The 20,871-nt window shown below is 41.6% G+C and overlaps 3 protein-coding genes across 7 annotated transcripts; 2 read left to right on the forward strand and 1 right to left on the reverse strand.

The window, feature by feature from the left end:
* Window positions 1-30: 30 nt before the first annotated feature.
* On the forward strand, window positions 31-5,931 carry pms2 (PMS1 homolog 2, mismatch repair system component). The gene is made up of 15 exons (XM_050059894.1): window positions 31-403; window positions 892-1,031; window positions 1,155-1,241; window positions 1,326-1,428; window positions 1,522-1,705; window positions 1,822-1,989; window positions 2,231-2,328; window positions 2,417-2,516; window positions 2,686-2,770; window positions 2,853-3,005; window positions 3,140-3,980; window positions 4,265-4,432; window positions 4,525-4,625; window positions 4,723-4,892; window positions 5,549-5,931. Exons 1-15 carry the CDS (start codon window positions 390-392, stop codon window positions 5,690-5,692), a joined length of 2,556 nt encoding a protein of 851 aa, XP_049915851.1. The 5' UTR covers window positions 31-389; the 3' UTR covers window positions 5,693-5,931.
* A 105-nt stretch (window positions 5,932-6,036) lies between these two features.
* On the forward strand, window positions 6,037-13,162 carry rsph10b (radial spoke head 10 homolog B). The gene is made up of 18 exons (XM_050060579.1): window positions 6,037-6,319; window positions 6,433-6,508; window positions 7,684-7,752; window positions 7,926-8,099; window positions 8,170-8,255; window positions 8,335-8,455; window positions 8,556-8,732; window positions 8,892-8,994; window positions 9,113-9,204; window positions 10,020-10,209; window positions 10,330-10,438; window positions 11,112-11,191; window positions 11,371-11,519; window positions 11,853-11,957; window positions 12,097-12,279; window positions 12,439-12,498; window positions 12,606-12,693; window positions 12,783-13,162. The coding sequence occupies exons 1-18, from the start codon at window positions 6,075-6,077 to the stop codon at window positions 13,013-13,015; spliced, it is 2,340 nt and encodes a 779-aa protein (XP_049916536.1). The 5' UTR covers window positions 6,037-6,074; the 3' UTR covers window positions 13,016-13,162.
* A 248-nt stretch (window positions 13,163-13,410) lies between these two features.
* Window positions 13,411-20,631, reverse strand: dlgap5 (discs, large (Drosophila) homolog-associated protein 5). Of its 5 annotated transcripts, none has more exons than XM_050060574.1 (19): window positions 20,509-20,631; window positions 19,354-19,601; window positions 19,072-19,259; window positions 18,905-18,979; window positions 18,753-18,792; window positions 18,562-18,654; window positions 18,333-18,431; window positions 18,076-18,150; window positions 17,925-17,959; window positions 17,431-17,708; window positions 17,125-17,298; window positions 16,929-17,017; window positions 16,652-16,812; window positions 16,454-16,558; window positions 16,101-16,344; window positions 15,330-15,991; window positions 15,074-15,236; window positions 14,747-14,790; window positions 13,415-14,608 (listed from the first exon to the last, which is right to left on the reverse strand). In XM_050060574.1, the coding sequence occupies exons 2-19, from the start codon at window positions 19,589-19,591 to the stop codon at window positions 14,501-14,503; spliced, it is 2,871 nt and encodes a 956-aa protein (XP_049916531.1). In that variant the 5' UTR covers window positions 19,592-19,601; window positions 20,509-20,631; the 3' UTR covers window positions 13,415-14,500. The 5 variants fall into 5 exon arrangements, with proteins under 5 accessions (XP_049916535.1, XP_049916531.1, XP_049916530.1 ...); XM_050060573.1 differs by having other exon boundaries at window positions 13,416-14,608; window positions 17,925-17,962; XM_050060577.1 differs by having other exon boundaries at window positions 13,417-14,608; window positions 17,431-17,693.
* Between the last annotated feature and the right edge of the window lie 240 nt (window positions 20,632-20,871).

Here is a 20,871-nt window from a genome sequence, read left to right on the forward strand (position 1 = left end):
ATAATTTGAGGCAACGGTTTAATAATACTTATTTACGTAAAGTGATATTGTTTTATATTCTGATATCAGTGTTATATGTGTGCTTGTTTTGTGAGGTTGCTGTTTCACACACTCAACATTTTATAGTTTTTAATGTTCAACCTGCGTTCTTTCGCGCACGGGTGACTCTCGCGAACAGTCTGCGCCGTACGCGCGGTACAACTTCACTTTTGTGTTTACAACATGATGTGGTGAAGCCGTTGCATGGAAATTTTTGCCGTTAGTTTAAAAAACCCAGCTCCATTTGTATGTATGGTAACATGTTAGTTGGTTTGTTTTACTTTCGGTGTTTCAGATTAAGTCACTTATAATTTGAATGAATCCCTCCTGAAGCATTTCAGCCCTTGAAGATGTCTGATGCTTGGTAAGTTAGATACCAAAGTATTTATTTAATGTGAATTTGCTTGCAGATATATTAGTGACACCATGCAATTGTCATTTTGAGACACGTATTACATTTTAGGCCCAGTCCTTTTCGTTGTCATGTGGGTTTACTTCAACCTGTACCAAACTTCACTGTAAAATCTGCCTATTTATGTATTATGATGTAATATTAGGCTATCAGTAAATATTTTAAAGAAAGTAACGTGCTGACATGAATAACGTGGATATACTCTACAATTCGGCATGGCAACCAACTCTCTAACTATAACTTACTATAATTGACATGCATTTTAGAGTAATGTCACCTGACGTTCCCACAATCCTAATGTATTCATCACAGATCAGAGAACACAGGGTGTAAGGAGCTTTTAACATCTGTACACGAATGAATCTGTTGCTGCAGTGTGCATTTAGCAGCAGGTAAAGTTATACATAATTGTCACTGAGTGTGTGTTTTCTTGTCGGCAGCTCTGAACCTGCAGGAGCCATCAAGGCCATTGACAGGCACTCAGTGCATCAGATCTGCTCAGGACAGGTGGTGCTGACTTTGTCCACAGCTGTCAAAGAGCTGGTGGAGAACAGCATCGATGCAGGGGCTACCAACGTTGGTAAGTATGTTTTTTAAAAGCTGAAAATGTCAAGGTAATTATGTTTCACAGTCCAGTGCAATAGGGGATATTAATTTGGCCAAAAAAAGAGTACAAATTTCAATGTCATGTTGCATGTTCCAGATGTCAGGCTGAAGGAGTGTGGAACTGAACTCGTGGAGGTGTCAGACAATGGCAAAGGAGTAGAAGAGGCCAACTTTGAAGGGCTGAGTAAGTGTCAGCTGTGTTTATCTCCACCATGTCATTAAAAATTTGCCTAATCTCTAAGTGAAACCTCTTACGTCTGTTCCGCAGCATTGAAGCATCACACATCAAAGCTGAGGGATTTCTCTGATCTCATCCATGTGGAAACATTTGGTTTCAGAGGTGAAGCCCTCAGCTCTTTGTGCGCTCTGAGGTAAAACATTTATACAGCCACATTCATTTGGCACATACACCTATTCTACTTGTCACCTCATCACTTAATATTCCCTCCGACCCCCTGCTTCAGTGACCTGAGTGTGGTGACGTGCCATGAGTCCAGCCAGGTGGGGACCAAGCTGGTGTTTGACCAAAAAGGCCACCTAGTGCAGAGGTCACCCCATCCCCGGCAGCAAGGCACCACAGTCAGCCTGCAGCAGCTCTTCTACACCCTGCCTGTTCGACACAAGGAGTTCCAGCGCAATATTAAGAAGGTCAGTCATTCTTGTGATTTGAAGCAAGTAGAGAACATAATATAACTTGTAATCATAATGGTCACTTTTCATTTTGTATCTATAATCCCAAATATTTTATCATTCTGTATTTTCAGGAGTATGCAAAAATGCTCCATGTGCTGCAGTCCTACTGTGTCATCTCTACAGGAGTGCGCATTACCTGCTCCAACCAAAATGGGCAGGGAAAGCGCAGCACAGTCCTCAGCACCAGTGGCAGCCAGAGTATGAGAGACAACATAGGGGCCATATTTGGACCAAAACAGGTTGAAAGATTGTTTTCACACTTTCCTTTACTATACTGTTTATTTGCAATCTGCAGAAGGTGTCAGTCTGACTGTACCACTGCTGATTGTTGTTTAAGTCAAAATCAAACAGTTGAAGAATTTCCTCAGCCCTTAGAGGAAGTGTGTGATTCATAAGTTCAAGTAAAATCTGCAAATTGTTTAGTTAAATTGCCTCATTGGTTTGCTAATATTCTTATTTTTCCCCGTGTGTGTTCTGCAGCTACAGAGTCTCCTGCCTTTTCAGCAAGTGTCTCCAGCAGAAAATATTATTGAAGAATACGGACTCAAAGAAGCAGATTTACCCAAACAGCTTTTTTCGTGAGTGACACCAAAGCATGGAAGCCCTCTGTCAATCATTTTCTACTAACAAAATGGGTTTTTTTAATTAAAAACTCTGTTTTGGCAGTATTACAGGGTTTGTGTCACGAGGGGACCACGGTGTTGGGAGAAGTGCCACAGACAGGCAGTTCTTTTTCATTAACAACCGGCCATGTGATCCTCTTAAGGTACAGTTTAAGTACCTCTATCTAGCATTTAAACATTTAATAATGCGTTATAACACACTTTAATCTTGTTGTAAGCAGATAAAAGGACATTTTAAATGTTTATTGATGTATAGTGTTTGTCAAAAAATGAAAATTTAGCCTAGTCTATGTTTTTTTTCTCAACTTGCAGGTGACCAAACTTGTGAATGAAGTGTACCATATGTACAACAGACATCAGTATCCATTTGTCGCCTTGAACATAGCTGTTGCCTCTGGTAAGAAAATTACTGTAAAGCTATTTCTGAAACACCCTGCTGAATTTCTGTCCTACATGAGGGTTTTGTGGTGTTATTTCAGAGTGTGTGGACGTGAACGTAACCCCGGACAAGCGGCAGATCTTCCTTCAGGAGGAGAAACTCTTGCTGGCTATTCTGAAGACTTCTCTCATAAATATGTATGAGGCTGGAGTCAATAAGATCAGCCTGAACTATACACCCATACCCAGCACCAGTAAGAACAGATCAGTACATTTAGCCCAGCATATCAAAATATAAGATGTATATATTGATATTATAGCAATGTTATATCACTGAGAGATTTTTTAGCGTTTTTTTTTGGACTGTTTGTCTGTCACTTGTCTCTAGATACAACATCAAAAATCTGTCAGGTTGTTCCATCTAATGAGAACATGCCAGAACCCGGAGAGGATATGGAACCAGTGATTCAGAGCCCAAAGTCGTCCCTCAACCTTGCCGGCTTAAAAGCTGCCTTTTCAAGCCATAAAAGCTCCAATTTTGGGAACAAATCAGGTGTGGCAAAAGCTGCCAACACACAGAAAACACTACAGTCTTTTTTTACAGGCAAACCTCCAGCCTGCAGCCCAACTGTAACATCTCCTGTGAAACCCACAAGACATCTTGCTAAACCGTCCCCAGTGGGAAAATCAGTGCTAGATGGGTTTAGGTACGGAAGGATGAGCGATGATACAGACTCTGAAAAAGACAGTGCTGTGTCCAGCTGTGACGTCACCACAGCAACAGCAGATAATCAGTGTTCTGGCCGTGAGTTCAGCTCTCCTGAACCAGCCACTGACAGTGTTGAAAATGAAACATTGGAAGAAACGTCAGAGAACAGTCACACTGTTCCTGAAGATCCAGAGTTACAGACTGAGCCGTGCACTTCCAGTGAGGACTGTACTGTGAGCCCAGATGCCAAGAGGGCCAGGACAGAGAAACCACATTTCCCAGCAGAACACAAATCCAACACTTTTTATAAATCCTCCTCGACAGTGGATGCTCCAGTCTGCATTCAGAAGAGGACGGTGCCTCTCCGCTTCTCATTACAAGAGCTGGCGGGGAAGTTTAAGAGGTTAGAGGACCGTCAGAAACAGAGAACCGATGAGGAACTGTGCTATCGCCGCTTCAGGGCCAAAATCAACCCTGGAGAAAATCAAAGTGCAGAGGATGAGCTCAAGAAGGAGATCAGGTAGGATTTTACTCCTAAAGCTGGGCGTGCTAATAATAAACAATACTTCATCAGCAAAATGAGACTTCGATGATACTGCACGAGTTGTGTGAGAGTTTGTAAACTGATGTTTTGATATAGATTATCTATTAAACGTAGTCCCCAATCACTTCAGTTCATGAAGAATCAAGTTTTCCTCGCAAAGTCAACATAACACACTGATTAATTGGTCATTTTGTGGATGAAGTATTCCTTTAAATTGTTATTTCCACAACAGTTCATATATTTTTCTTTCACCTCTGTAGTAAAGACATGTTCAAACAGATGGAGATCATCGGCCAGTTTAACCTGGGCTTCATTATCGCCAAACTCAACTCGGACATCTTCATGATTGACCAGCATGCCACAGATGAGAAATACAACTTTGAGATGCTGCAGCAGCACACTGTGCTCCAGGGACAGAAGCTCATAGTGTAAGAATCTAAATCAGCTGATGCATTTTGCCTTCCATTGTTGAAAATTACCCTTTTACTGATTTATGTTTGTTTTTCTTTTATATCTGCAGCCCTCAGAAGCTTCACCTCACTGCTGTCAGTGAAAACGTACTCATGGAGAACATTGAGATCTTCAGAAAGAATGGCTTTGAATTTATTATCGATGAGGATGGTATGAACATTTGAATATGAGTTGATTTTATCTCAAGTTAAGATGAATTATTATGATGATTTTTTAATACTAAATCAACTTTTCTACCTGAATGCAGCTCAGGTTATGGAAAGAGTTAAGCTGGTGTCTCTGCCCACCAGTAAAAACTGGACATTTGGCCCAGCTGACATTGAAGAGCTGATCTTCATGTTGAGCGACAGCCCGGGGGTCATGTGTCGACCATCACGCGTCAGGCAGATGTTTGCCTCTCGAGCTTGTCGAAAATCTGTGAGTAATAAATAGACAGTTTCAAGAGTTTTCATGTATCTTCACAGAACAGGTTTGGGCTCTAGAATAGGATCAGCAGTCATCAGAATATTTTTTCCCACCTTATTCTGTTGTAATTACAGGACTACACAAATGTTCTTGTATGTTTGAGTAATTTACATCCAATTACTACCACTTACCACTTAAAAAACATTTTTTGTCTGCCTTCTCAGCAGCCATTGTCTTCTCTTCAATTCTCATGTACTTTCATTTTTAATAGTAGTCGTATTTTGTTGTAATTCACAAGTCATTGGACTTGTGAATTTAATGTGTGCTGTTAATTAAATTAAATAGTCATTGCAATTATATTGGTAATTTTAATGAAAAAAGTGTACATATCTCAAAACTTTTGAACCTCTGCAAGTTCATTTTAATACTGTACTGAAATTAGTGGAAAGAAATGGCTGCATGGAAGATCAAATAATATAAAACTTTAAGTTTTGGTAATTATGTAAGGTGTTGTGATATGTAGGCTCTAAAATGTAAAAACATTGTGATGGCCCTTTTTAAATAGCTACAAGAAGACTACTTGTTATTCAGTTTTGTTGTAGCCTAATTGAGCACCATTCCTATTTTCCTGACACGTTATCTATTGTTTTGCCTTTGTACGTCTTCAGGTAATGATTGGCACTGCTCTGAGTGTCAGTGAGATGAAGAAGCTCCTGGTGCATATGGGGGAGATTGAGCATCCATGGAACTGTCCTCACGGCAGGCCCACCATGAGACATCTCACCAACCTGGACATCATCTCACAAGACTGATCATGTCAAGGAACGACTCTAATTTACACTGGCTTAATGTTCCTGTTTCTGCCAGCCATCTGATACGGAGAAGACTGAATCCAAACCATAGATACTGTAGTTTTGTATAGTTCAAATCATTGACTGTTCAGTGTGTTGTTCTTACTATTGCTTTTATTTGTATTTTGCGTCACAAAATTATATTTTTCGTATTTTTAGCACCCAATTAACATGGTAAATAAACAAGATATATCACTTTCTGTTGTGTGTTTTATTAGATCTCTGGCAGTATGTTCACTGTATAACCTTTTTGACTAATACGGCGTGCCGTAGTTGTAAGCGTCCTCTACCGTTACCATGGAGAGAAGCCTTGCTGGCAGGAGAGGTACATAAACGGCGCAAAATGGCACAAGGGAAGGAAAAGAAGAAAACGACGATAAAAAACGATCAAGAGGAAAATGAGAAGACGTGCGGAAATTCAGAGCTGCCTCATACAGCCGAGGAAGATGAAAAAATAAAGTCAGAGAGCTGCTCTGCTGGTTTAACAGTAAACCAACCTGACCTCCATGACCGCCCTGACAGTGATGAGCAGCCTGAAGAAGACGACATTTATGAACTTCCCACACTTTTTTGCTTAATTGTACTAAAGTAAGTCATTACTCAAAACATTTCTTAAGCTTAATTATTTTTAATGCACTCATGAATTTGGGACCCGTGACCTAAGGCGCCATTTTGACAAAAGTTTGTGGTGTGATTGACAGATACGAAGGGGAAACCTGTGAAGGCCGGTTTCATGGAGAAGGGGTTGCATATTTTGAAGGAGGCCATGTGTACAAGGTATTATTACAAACAAGATACATTCTGAAACCACGGGGAAAGACAATATGTCTGATTTTACAATACAGTAAATGCACAGCCTACTTGCATTGTAGAATATTAGCCTATTTAATTGCCCATTTACTTAAATGAAAATTGTGCCTTTAAACCAAATAAAATAAGTGTTTTGAAGTATATTTAAATTTATTTTAAACCACCACAAATATATTTCAGTGGGCTCAACAATAGTCTTTATTCAAATTATTTGAAACTGCATAAAATTGAAGAGTAGGATTGGGAAACGCCTCCCTCAAGAACATGGAGCAGTCTTCAAAAAGATCTAAAATTTATTGGCTTTATTGGATTGGCTGCTACCTTGGCCAGGTCTCTCTTGTAAAAGAGATTTTCAATCTCAATGGGACTTCCTGGATAAATAAAGGTTAAAAAAAGAACAAAGTCAATTAAATGTAAAATTAAGACACATTTGTGTATGAGTTTAGCATGTCAGTCAGTCAATTAAATCAATTTATTTGTCAGATAAAAACATAAGAAGGGAAATGCAAACCGTCACTTGCATCAATTTATATATTCAAAAAAGTGTAATAGTAATTAATATAAGAATATGGGGGGTGAATGGGGTCTTACACAGTCTTCATTCAGGATCCCTACATCCTGAGGGTTGATGCTCTTCCATAACTTCTTGGTGCTGCCCTTGTGTAACAGGTACTTTCTTCCCGATCATAGCAGGAAGAAAAGGCAGTTTTCCGTGTGGCTGGGATCCTTAATGATTTTCCTGGCCTTATTTTGGCAGCACCTGGTGTAAACATCCTTTAGGCATTATATAGGCAGTGCCTATAGTGTGTTCAGCTGAACAAACCACTCCTTTGCAGGGCAGATGTGCAGGATGATGATGCATAAACCAACAGACTGTTGGTTAAAATAACTTCGCAGAGTTGCTAATTTTGTTATAATTGCACAGAAGTGAAAATCTTGTAAAGGGGCATCTTACCCCATCTTCCCTTATTGCTAATCTATATCTTTAAATGCAGTTGGTTGTCATGCTCCTGTGTAATACAATGACTGGAATACATTTTAACATGGCTTAAAATATATTCTCAACAGGAAATGTGTGTTTGATGCTCTAATTTCTATAAGGATAAATAAAACTATTACATAATGTCTCTGTTTGTGTAAAGGGGATGTTTTCCAAGGGACTTATGGATGGATGTGGTGTCCTCACACTGGCAGGTGGATTGAAATATGAGGTAGGCTACAGTGATCACATACTATAACTGCAATGACCTTACATTTTACTGAGTGTTTCTGAAAGAAAGTGCTTTACAGTAACCCAAGTGTACAAACTTGAGCAAGGTAAAATAATTTGACAGTGGTAATAAATGTTCTAATGAAGTAATAAAGTGACTTTTTAATCCAACAGGGAGAATTTGTGTGCAACAAGCCCATGGGCCAGGGCACCTACACCTGGCCGGACGGCAGCTCTTATAAGGGTGAAGTGTACAACGGTATACGACATGGGACTGGAACTTACAAATGTGCAAAAAATGGAGTGACATACACGGGGAAGTGGGATCAGGGCAAGAGGCACGGAAAGGTATGATCCACCAATTAAAATCAGATTCTTTTTTAAGATTTAATTTTGTAACTGGGTGTTTTTGTGTCAGGGTACGGTGTATTATAACCAGGATAAGACCTCTTGGTATAAAGGAGACTGGGTGAAGAACAACAGAGAGGGATGGGGAGTGAGACGGTACGTATGGAGAACATCATCCAATCTGTAACCAGAGTTACATTTGAACTTCCCAAAGGTGACATCTGTTTCCCAACAGCTACCTGTCTGGTAACACTTACTCTGGTGAGTGGAAGAACAACCTGAGACATGGAGAGGGCACGATGAGGTGGCTTAAGCTGGGACAGCAGTATGTTGGGATGTGGCAGAAAGGAGTCCAGGTATCAAAGCACACCACTGATTGCAAAATATCCATATTGCACTCCAGGACAATTGCTTTTTATCCTCCTTAAAACCTGTTTATGCTCTGCTCTCTGGCAGCATGGACGAGGCACACATACCTGGATCCTGAGGCGAGCAGACGGATCCCAGTATTCCCAGAGCAATCAGTACACAGGGGATTTTGTTCAGGGTCAGAGGCATGGGCAGGGAACCTTTTACTACGCTGGTGGTGCGATCTACGAACAAGAATGGAGGATGAATAAAAAACATGGGAAGGTTAATCACAGTATTGCCTCTCTTAGTGAAATACACGTGTCCCCAGATTCAGTTAATTCAGGGTGAAAAAGCTGGCATCCATTTTAAAGTCAGTGCTCACCTATAATACACACATGTATGTAATTCCAAGAATTCTAAAAATGATTGTATGGTTCATAGGGGAAATTCACTTTCGAGGATGGGCGTGTTTTTGAAGGAGAGTGTTTGGACCATCAGACAATGCACAACCTGAATGGGAAGAAAGATCCTATTCCTCCACCTGGTAAAATACCTATAGTACATGACCTCTATTTAAAATGTTTGTCAAGGAGATAATTAACAGTGTCACAGTCTGAAATCACACACAGTACAATGGCTTACAATTTTGTATCTTATTACAGTTTCATCTATCTTGGGACCAGACATGACTTTGAACATTGAATGTCTTCTGGAGAAAATCCCAGAGAGAAAGCGCGACACGGAGCGTAAACAGGTCAGGTCCCACTTCACACTGCAACCTTAAGAAGTCTTAAAAGGCACTGAATTCATTCATTTATAAAAACTCAGTTGTTATTGGTATGAAAATGTCTTAACTAAATCTTCCAAAGCATGGGAAGTAGGACTGTATGAATCATTTTTTCTGATGTAAAATCCAGATCAGGGTAGCAGAACCAACATTCAGCTATCTGTCACTGTACTCTGGACAACATAGGGAAGTGTATATTTAACAAAAAATAGCTATTTTACCAAGATTTCATGGCATGGGGGCGTCGGTGGCTTAGTGGTAGAGCAGGCGCCCCATGTACAAGGCTGTTGCCGCAGCGGCCCGGGTTTGAGTCCAGCCTGTGGCCCTTTGCTGCATGTCTCTCCCTCTCTCTCTCTCCCCCTTCACACTTCACTCTCCTGTCGATTAAAGGCAAAAAATGCCCTAAAAAATATCTTAAAAAAATAAATAAATAAAAAGATTTCATGGCTGAAACTGGCTTAAGGTAACTCATAGGAGGCTCAGTGTATTTATGCAAAAAGTTTCAGCGTGATGGCGGTGGAATTCCACTTGCAGTGAGACACAAAATCGCTTAAAAAAAACAGCCACCAATCGACAGGTATTTCTTAATTCTGTCATATGTTTTGTTACAATAAACACATGGACAAAATTGTCCTCAATCCCCCATAAGTGATGCTGGTTCATGTTTTTTTAACTTTAGTTTTGGTTGTTGTAAAACTGACTTGTGTGACTTGCCTTAAGCTGTAGGAACCCTGTTTTATTTTCACCCCAGTTCCTGCCTCACACTGTGACTCGTGTAACAGGTGGAGTTTGTGGTGCTGAGGCAAGACAGAGAGCTCAGGTCCATCTATAGTTTCTACAGCAGACTTGGCCACGCCCGCTCCCCTGATAACACCTTCCTGCTGTCCCGCCTGCAGCTGTGGCGCCTGCTCAAAGACTGTAACGTCCACCATCAGGGCATCACTCTGACACAGATAGACCATTTAATCAGAGGTGAGAAGAACTAGCACTCAGACTCTCTCACATACTTGATCCACCTCACATATACAGGACATTGATTGGTTCATAATTAGAGTATTTTTGTACTTAATGTTTTTATTCTGTGTGTCTCAGAGGATGCTACAGCAGCAGACATCCACTCTCCTTACACTCCCATGCTTCTGCGCCAGCTCCTCAGCTGTCTAGTGGTTGTGGCCTACCACATCTACCATAAGGACATGGTGTAAGGGATGACTTGAGTAATTTTGAGCTTTTAAGTATCCAAGAAAAGCAGTCTTTTAGCCATGCTTCTAGGGATGGCAATATTAGTCAGTCAGCTGGTCCGTCACTTTGAGCCAGACTGAAATATCTTTACAACTAATGGATAGATTGCCATGACATGTTGTGGAGACATTCAAGGTCCCTAGAGGATGAATCCTAATGACTGTAATGATCCCCTGACTTTAACTGTAGTGCTACAATTAAGTTATCTGTACACACAATCATCCGGTCAGAATTTTGATTTGTCTAGTAGTTTGTTTTATGACTGCCTGCAAAAAATCACGTTCCTCATTAGCTTCAGCTGTACTTTGTAGTTGTATTAATTAGCAGATTAGCATGCTAACACACTAAACTAAGTTGGTGAACATGGTAAACATTATAGCTGCTTAACATCAGCATGTTAGCATTGTAATTGTGAGCATAGCCTGGTGACTTTAGCATTTAGCCAAAAGCATAGGTGTTATTCAAGCTATAAATGAACACCAGTGATGTTAGAGTTTCAAGGTTTTCACTCAGAAAGCAACATGGGGACACAAAATAACAACCCCAGCAGGAATTACACAAGGACACAGTTTTGAGAAGAGATTACTGATCTGATTTTGACATAAGAAACATCACTTCTCCTCTTTTTGCAGGTCACAAAAAAACCTTCTGGCTGCCTGCTTTTCCAGACTGATGACAGACAACATCCTTCCTAATGCTAAGAATGTAAAAGGTGCGAACAATGTAATATTATAGGCTCACACACACACACACACACACATTAGATGAAGGAAGAACCTGCAAAGAAGAGTGAAGATGCGAAACACTTACATAAACTGATAGAACACCCTTGCTTAGCTCTGTATTATGCAGTAGTTGTCGTTCTCATTAACTACAGCTGTGTTGATCCAGGTTTCCTGTTCAGGCAGCCAGACTGTGCAGTGGTTACTGTGAGCTACGTAAAGAAGTGCTGGGAAGTCTATCAGGCTCACTGCAAAGCGAGTGCAGCTCCCAGAGATGACCAGACCATGACCTGCCGACACCTGCTGTGGATGTTCAAGGTGCAATAGACGGTAACACAAAGATTACCATGCATATAACTGCTTCTTATATTTATTTGACCAATTTAACAAAAGAAATGAATGCAGTTTCTGTTCTGTTTTAGACGGCTGCTCAATTTTGAGTGCTAGATAGACCCATTCACGTTTTCGTGTCTGCCACTGTAGTTCTCCTATACGCTTGGTATAAGTGAGAAGTTTCAGTTCTGCAACTTCATTGCTTGATTCCGCTAACTCCTACACACTAGACTTTTAAATCAACATCATATGATTGGAAAAACAAACCAGCGTTCAGTACATTTATTCATTTGGATATTTTACTGTAACTCCGGTCAGGATCTCCATCTGCTGGACAGCAACCTGACCACAGCGAGACTATTGCAGATCATCACAGCAGAGAGCCATGACCCCAGCAACCTGTCTGCCTGTCTGGATCTGGAGGTAGAGTGTGTACACCAGTTGACTCTTTCATTATATTTCTGTGCCCATTTACAGATAAGCATTCATCTCACTGTTTTGTGTGCACTCCTTCCCCCTATGTACTATCACTTCTGTTGTTGTTCCACTCCTCCTGCTTCAGATTACATTCCTGGAGTTTTTTGAGGTGCTTCTGGGCTCTGCTGAGGTGAAGTGTCAGCAGGTTTCTGAACACCTGGAGGAAAGCAAGTCGCCCTCCAGTCCTGAGGCTGAGGCCAGGAGGAATCAACCTGAGGTGGAATCCAGCGAGAACATGTTGCAGACGGCAAACAGCTCCACTCAGTCAGTCAGTTCCTTTCTCTAGCCCCCCAAGGCCTCTGCACCCCATACCCACTCTATGTACAGTGTAGTTGTTCCAGCACACTGTAAAACTATGCAGGAAAGCTGGGAATTCTGCACAAGAAAACTAAACACAACAGGGCTTTTTTCGTTTTTCTCTGTCCAGGTGGCAGCTTCACTGAGCTCCCCCATCACTCCTGAAATCTCCAACCTCAAGTCAGTGGAGGTTAGTTGAAACATGCAAACTCTCATACAAAAAAAAGAAAAAGAAGTATTGATATCAGTGTTGTTACACCCCTTCTGTTTATGTATTTAAATTTCATCTCATTATAGACAAGTGATTCAGCAGAATTACCTACTGTCCAAGAAGTGAAGACTCAACAACATGTGAATGAAATCAGTGAGAAACCTCAGTCTGCAGGTATCTTTTGTTCCTCTATATTTTCTGGCTCTTTCAAATAATGTGTTGTTTGGTCTAATGCATATTATAATGTGTCATATTTTCTCTAGAGCACACAAGAGGGCAGAGAGGTGAAGGAAAACATGTGCACACCAATAGACTGGAGACCAAAGACTGTGAAGTGGAGCTCTGGAAAAAAACCATCCATCAATTCTTCAACCACTTTTTCTTCCCAGCTTTTGAACATAACCAGTTAGTGTCTAATAACATGAAGGAGGAGAAGCTCCGCCAGGAGGCCCAGAGACACATCGCTCTGGCCAAGGCCCAGCAAAGAGCCAGGTAGAACACCTCTGCTGAACTACAAGTTAAGGGAATTAGTTATTTGACTGTAATATGCAGTCAATGCATTAGTTTACGCAGCATTACAGGTTTAATCAGTGTGTCTGCAGGTGTCAGACCTTTAAAATAGGGCTGGGTGATATGGAGAAAATGAAATGTCAATATTTTTGGCTAAATATCTCAATTTTGACGCTGCAGAGTTGACTACTGGTGATTTCATAAAATAGCTATACAATGAGATTTTTGATAATCATCAGTAATGTGGATATAATGACTAAGTGGGTAAAGACAAAAATAAAAGAACAGGTGACAAGTCCAGAAAATGATATCACTTTACTGTAATGCAGCCTTTACAACCAAGAAAACACAACACTTGCGATATTATAATATCCAGAACTTAGGAATCAATTCTCATGTCACAATATTGATATATCGCCCAGCCCTACTTTTAAAGATAATTTTTAACCACATTTAAGAATGATATGAGACATATTATTTTCTAATTGAAGCATTGAAGGTTAGTGTAAAGCCAAGTAGTATACATGTGTTCCAGTGCAGAGGTAGGTTTCATGTAGGAATATGGTTATGGGAGTGAGTTAGCTTAATCTATATTTTGACAACAGGTTAAGTGCAAGTGTAAAGTAAAAGGACAGTTTTAGGTTCAGCGGTAGATTTAAAGATTTGTAACACCAGAAATATGGACTGTCACACAGAAGAGCTTGACTCCTTTTGACAAAAAGAAAGTAAAAGATCGATAAATGACAAGATAAAATGTTTGTTGCAATTTAGACATCACAAATTATTTGAGACTATTTAATGACTTTTAAGTCCTAATATTAATAAAATTGTGTTCAAGACATTTTAAGGATCTGCTGACACCCTGTTAATATTTCAATTTATGTTACAATAAAAATTTGTATTGAGAAATTGAAGACAGTTCTCATGCATAAACAGCCACCAGATGGCACCTTATCACCTGTCCTGCCTGCAGTTTCCATTCCAGTATTATCTCTGCCTCTTGGATATGGACCCCACCAAGTCCCAAATCATCACAATATTGTGCCACAGACATGTGTAGTCTTCATGGCTGTATTATTGTGTTACAGGGAGAGGGGGCATTTGGAGCTTTGATGAATGACAGAAGTCTCAGAAGAGAAATGAGAAACCTGACAAATGTAGGATGAAGCACACTATCCTGTATTTGAACTTTCCACAATCTAAAAACAAACAAAATGTATAGAGCCTTTAAATATGGTGAGTAATAAAAGCACCGAATGAACTGCTGACTTCTGTTTGGATGTAAATGAAGAGTAACGGTCATTTTCTTGTTGTAGCCTGAACTTTAATTATAAGACAAAACTATTTTCTAGTGATGTAAAAATAAAACTCACTCAGATACTTTTTTTTTTTTTCCAAAGACAGTAAAAAGAGTAATCAGTATGTCAAAATAAAAGATTTAACAGCAGGTAACAGAACTCTTTGCTACACATTAGAGGGGAGGGGTGAAGACCATAAGGTCACTCGGACAGACGGACTGGCGTATCCGGTCCTTCAGGTCTGGGGTGAAGAGAAGCATGTCAGACTCGACTGTCTGGGCCTGAAAAATGCACAAACATAAATACAGTTAGAATATTCAGCAATGAGAACACTGCAATGAAGAAAAAAAAAACTACCATTGGATTTAAAAATCTATATTTAGAAGGAAGGAAAGGTTTAAAAAAGGAAAATCTTTGACCTGTGGTGACTGAAGAGTGAACACCGAAGACACCGCTGGATGTGCTGTGGTAACAGTGAGAAGCGAGCATGACAGTGAGTGAAGATGCACAATGTGTAACAACAGCTTAAAATAAACCTCTGTAAGAACAAAGCTCAGTGCATGAAAAAAGCAGTTAGTACCACCCAAATTTCGTAAAAATGAATCCTAAATTTTTCTCACATCAAACTAATGTCACTATAGAAATCCTGCCTCCTGCAGCTTCAGTATTCGTTAGTGATGTTAAGGTATAAACCCCAGGTGTACATAGTGTGTGTGCATGCACAGTGCTATAAGCATCAGTCATACCTGGTTCCTGCTGAGTAAGCAGGTCCTCTGACTGACTCCTGGGACTCTCCATTTCTATATCCACTGCCATGGGGGACAGCTCTACGGCAACCGTGGCCCGCGGTGACAAGCTACATCTCTGTGAAGGCTGGAGGTAACGCTCAAAGTCCAACCCAGGAATTTCCTGATAATACAAGAGAATAACTTGTTAGTTGTAAAGTTTTCTGGCCGGACTAAGATTTTTTATACAAAAAAAGAGGACTGAAAATGCCCCTACCTCAACAACTGAGCTGTCTGGAGTATAACACACAGATGGTTGGGCTTGCACAGCAGGAGAGGGGGCAATGGGAGGCTGGCAGGGAGTCACACAGGGTGACAACATGAAACTCAGAGATGCTGAGGGCTCTGGGGCCTGGGAGACTGCTGGAGGTGATTTGCATGGAGAGAGGGAAAGCCGTGGAGAGACAGGGAGGTCAACATCGACACCTTCAGCGGGTTCATCTTGCTCCTCGACCACAGAAATGGACGGAAGTGAATGTACAGGTGTGGGTGTGCTCAATGCAGGAACGGAAGCAGTGTTTTCCTGTGTTGAGACTGTTTCTGACTGCTGAGCAGGGCTTCCTTCAGGCTGGGTGCCATCTGACAGCACTTCTCTGACAGGTGAGAAACAAAGGGAGACATTTGCAGTGTCCTTTCTGGTGTGGGATGACTGAGGGGTGCCGCACTGAGACTTTGGTGCTTGTGCTGGGGTTTGGCTGAGGGTAAGGCGGGAGTGGGCGGGAGTGTGGACGAGCTGAGCAGGAGAGGAGATGGTGTGAACGGGGGTCTGTGCCAGTGCGAGGGATCGCCGAGTGACTCTTCTTGGTGAGAGGTAGTTGGAGGAGGGAGAGGCCTGAGGCAGCACGGCAGCGCTCAAACGGCTGGATCGCCTCAATGAACCTACAGAAACAACATAACGACACAGTTATTAGTCCAGCAACACAAAACACAAACATGGACACATGACATGAAAAGCAAGGCCTCTGTCGAGTAATTACTTCTCTCCCACCTGATGGTTTGGCTGGACTCTCCACTTGAAAGAAACCTCCATCAAAGACCACCGCATCGGCCTGATGGGGCTCTGCTTGGGGTTGTGGTTCCTGAGGGTTCAGACTGGGTTTGTCCTCATCGTTCCCAGCATCCTTTGCCTCTTTCTCTGCCTGCTGTTTGGCTTTCATGGCTGCTTTCACAGCAGCCAGGCGAGACTTGGCTGCTGCTTTGGTTTCTGTTGGCTTAGCAGGTGCAGGTGCTTTCTGTCAAAAGTACAAGGAGAGGCATGACACATTTTGCCCCTTAACACACCCATTTTAAAATGTACGTGTGTTCATATAGTAAAATATTCAGAATGTAAAGAGTCTTCACCTTCACTACTTTCCGCTGTCGTGTTGGTGGTGGCTTGTGCTCCTCCACCCAGCCTCGGCTCTCTGCCTCTTTGAGAGCGTCAAACTTCTTGTTGACGTCCTCTACCTGAACCATTGCGCAAGTACAAAACACATATAGTTATATTTCTCCTTATGGTGTCTGAAACAATTTTTGTGCCCTCTCTTGTGAGGCACTCACCTGATAATACACCATGTCCCAGAAGCCCTGCAGGTCAGTGCAGGTGGTGATCTTCTCCCCTCGGCCCAGCTCACAGTCGTCCACCAGACCGCTGAACTGTTTGAAGCGCTCCTTCATCAACAGCCTGGCTTGGCCGATTGCTGTGCGCATACTGTCTCTCACTGAACAGACAGGAGCAAGAACGACACTGAATTACAACTGCTCAGTTTTGAAACAATGTCATTTTTCCAATTAGGAACACCACCAAATATAGTCACATGTTCAGTATGATACTCACTCTCTTCTGGGATGGACTCATCCTCCACTTTAGACTCCCAGAGGACAGACAGCGCCGTCAGTCTGTCTGTCTCATTGGCAATTTCCGACCTGGATAATATACAAAAGAAGAAATGATTGTAAAACGTCTCAATCAACTAAAAATGATTGGAAACTCTGAAGAATAGGTTACTAGAAAGGTAAATAAGGTATGCCACCTGAAGTATGGTACGTCATGCTTTGATTCTAGGGGGCTGCCTGGAGTCGGAGGGGCCATTGTGGGAGATGTATGAGGAGGAGAGCGGCGAGGAGATTTAGGTGGGGAGGGTTCGCTTAGCTCATCCTTGGGCTCAAAGTTGAGAGCAGGGACCTCTGGAAGAGTGAAGCTGGGGCTAGAAAGGAGGAGTAACAACACAGCTTTGAGATAGGAAGCAACTCCAATTTTTAGTCTTACAAACATTCTTACATGCAGCAATATAAAAATATTAAAGTTTACAAAAAAAAAAAAAAACATCTATAAATACCTTGGTGTAAGGAAGGCGTCTGCTGAGCGAGGAGTGAGAGGATCGAACTTGAAGGACGACAAGCCAGTGGGAGCCTGGAATACAAAACCCGCTGGAGCAAAAGAAGATGCAGAGGATGGGGCTTCAACAGGATTCGCAGCAGGGACAGAGTCAGCCGGAGTTTGGTCCACCACCATATCTTCCTCCTCAGAACAGGGTGCCGGGCTGGGGGGATGAGGTTTATTCTCTGGCTCCTGCATCTCAGGCTCCTTCATCTCAGGCTCCTTCATCTCAGGCTCCTTCAGGTACACAAGGAAGGAAACAGCAAACTAATTACTTGACAGGTTACTGGTTATACTTGGGGGGCAACTAACGATTATTTTCTTGATTAATCAATTGATTTGATTACTGAAACCGATAAAATCAATCATCAAATTAGTTGGTGATCCATTTAACTAACTGATTAATCATTGCAGCTCTATCATTCAGTGTGTAAAACTCACAGAATTACTCACCTTGGGCACAGCAGGCTTGACAGTGTTGTCAACAGCTGCTGCATATTAAAGGAGAGATACACAAAATAAGTTAAAACAATTGTTCAGGTGGGAAAAGTGGAACTATTCAGCTTTTAAACTGGATTACTCTTTAACCAACACTGAATGATACCTTTGCAGTTCCCTTCTCTGTCAGAAGAGGGGGCCACATGGTTGACAAACGCTCTGCTCCTTGTGGTTCTTACATCTGAGGGTGAGGAGAAGCATTTAAGAATATTAAGAGTAGTAATATAGAATAATAGCACCTCTCTCTGTTTGCTTTGATGGTCGCAGCTTCTGTGCTTTTCCAGTTTTTAATTCAAAGAACAAAAAATGAATAAATAAATACTTAAACGATAGCCTTGGCAACAGTGTAGCTGTAGTGTGTACCTGCAGATTTGCCCTTAGGTTTGTCTTTCACCGCAGGCGCTGCTGTAACAGGAGGCCTGTTGGCTGATCTGGTCGGCAAAGCTCGTGCAACAGGCTCCACTATGGTAGGATGGCATGACACAGAGACACAGATTGAGATGCAAATAAGGAAACACAATAGGTTGAAATCAACACGATAGCCGGTCTCAACGTCTAATTATGTGTAAGGATTTTTCTTCTTATTACAAACCTGCACAAACTTGGGTCTTGGCTGGTGCAGGTACAGGTGCAGGCTTGACAGGAGCGGCCCGGCTCCTGGTTGATCTCTCCGCAGCAGGTTGAGCTATGGGAGGAGTGAGAGGTCAGATCTAAAAATACACCAGGTTGCAGAAGACAGTATGCTTCATTTAAGATAAAAAAGGGACATTCCAAATTATTTACCTTTCTTTGCCACAGTATTTGGATCCTGCATCTTCAGAGGCTGTAGAAAATGTGGCAAAAGAAAAGCAATGCAACAAAGTGCATATTAGATTTCAGTTTTGTGGAAGTTAATATGGGAACACAGGAGACAGGTATGTTAGAGGAAGTCGTACCCTCTGCACTGGCTGCTGCTGTTTCATTGAACGAGTCACTCTGGCACTCTGGGATGGAGCTGTGTTCACTTTTGTCTGAAAGACAAGCATATATAACAAGTTGTTAATGTCATAATTATTCACAGTAGATAGTGTAAACTGGTCTGCTGAAGAGTCCTCTCTCTCACCTCTTTAGCTCTTGTTGAGGCAGCTGGGACTGCGGGCAGAGAGGCAATGATAAGGGTGTCCTTTGGATGATACATGCCAGTCTTAAATACCCCTTTACGCTCCTTTTCTCTCTTTTCCTTCTCCTTCTCAAGAGCCTTACGCTCTTTCCAGCGCTCAAGCTGTTTCATCCTCTCTTCCCCAGCTACGTCTGTGAAGAAAATGGAGGGTTATTGCTGTGGGTGCCTCACTGTGAACACATTATTAGGCTCGAGCTGTAACTGTGAGGGGAAATGAAGCCATACTTGTAGCAGATTTTCCCTTGTTCACTGTCTTCTCCTGAATGGTTGACATGTTGGCCACTGCGATGGAGGCGTCCAGGCAGGACATTTCCAGCTCTGGGAGCTTGTCCAGCTGCCTGCGCGTGTTAACAGCGCGATCTCGGTTCTCTTTCTGGGACTGGGATCTCCTGCGGGACATTTTGACCCTCAGCATTGACACGCTGGTGTCCCGCTGGCGCAGGTTGGCAAATCGAGAATCCATGTTCAGGTATCTGGATTAAAGAGGAAGAGGGACAGAGTATGATGTATTACAGGGACGTGACAGTTGTTACAGGTTAATGAGGTGCATCATATTGGATGTAATACTAGTTATGTCACCTGGCACAAAAATGAAAAACTACAAGTACAAGCAGTTTGAAATTGAGGTTATAACAGTGATCAGGGTCTATTAATCAGAAACTGGAATTGTAATAGCAAACATATTGACATCCGTTTTTTGCTGTCATCAGCTATAATAACCCAACTAGTATCTGGTGACTGTGGGTAATAAAAAACAAAGGGCTTTGACTTTCTACTCCTGATATTGTATTTAATTTTCTTAATTAAGTGTATAGTTAACACACATCATAACCATCAGGATGTAACGTTACCTGAAACGAGCACGCCCCTCTCACAGAACAACGTGAGGCACAAACATTCAAATATCCTAGCACTCACCAAGGTTATATCAACCAAACTTGGTCAAAGTTTGTGAGTGACCACACGTTGTAACCTTGTGTGTGTATAAAGACATACTGAACAATGTACACAACGTAACGTTACTAAGTTCAAAGCAGTGGTTGAGCTAGCTTCTTTATCAAAGCCCATAACGTTACTTAACTTCGACAACGGACAGTGACTAAGTTAGCTAACATTAACCGCCAAAGCTAGCTCTCATTAAAAATAAAGTCCGTAAAAACTGCTATAACTTTAGTGCAAAATATAACGTCAACAAGTTAGCTACTAAAATTAGCTCAAGAGCTTCAACTAATGTTAGCTAGTTAAGCTCACTAACTTTACCGCAGTGTTCGGTCATGAAGCAAGAGGAAGCTTTGAATTAAGCTAGCTGTTCGGTTAGCAGCCAAAAATCTAAACTAGCTATTTGGATAACATAAAATTATTATTACACGTTTATCTTACCTTGCTCTTTAAAAAAACGCGTATAAAAACAAACTTCCTCGTCTGGCCGTCCAGTAAAATACTTACTGCACAACGGACAGCCTGAAAAACACAACAATCATGGCGGGGGACTGTTTGAAATTCTAACAAGGTGACGCTGATTGGCTGGAAATCAGACGAAAGGGTGAGCGCTGATTGGTTCTTTTTCTTCTTCTTCAGATTGTTTCTGTGGTAACAACTGCAACATGTGCTGCCGCCTATTGGTCTGAAATGTAAACCGCAACAAAAATACAACACTAAAATGAAATATCAGTCTGTTTGGGCTGTAATTTACTCAGTTTTGGCAAAAGGGAAGGCAAACTAACAAATGGGATAATAAGGGTG

This window comes from Epinephelus moara, chromosome 13, assembly GCF_006386435.1.
Source record: "Epinephelus moara isolate mb chromosome 13, YSFRI_EMoa_1.0, whole genome shotgun sequence".
Classification (NCBI taxonomy): domain Eukaryota; kingdom Metazoa; phylum Chordata; class Actinopteri; order Perciformes; family Serranidae; genus Epinephelus; species Epinephelus moara.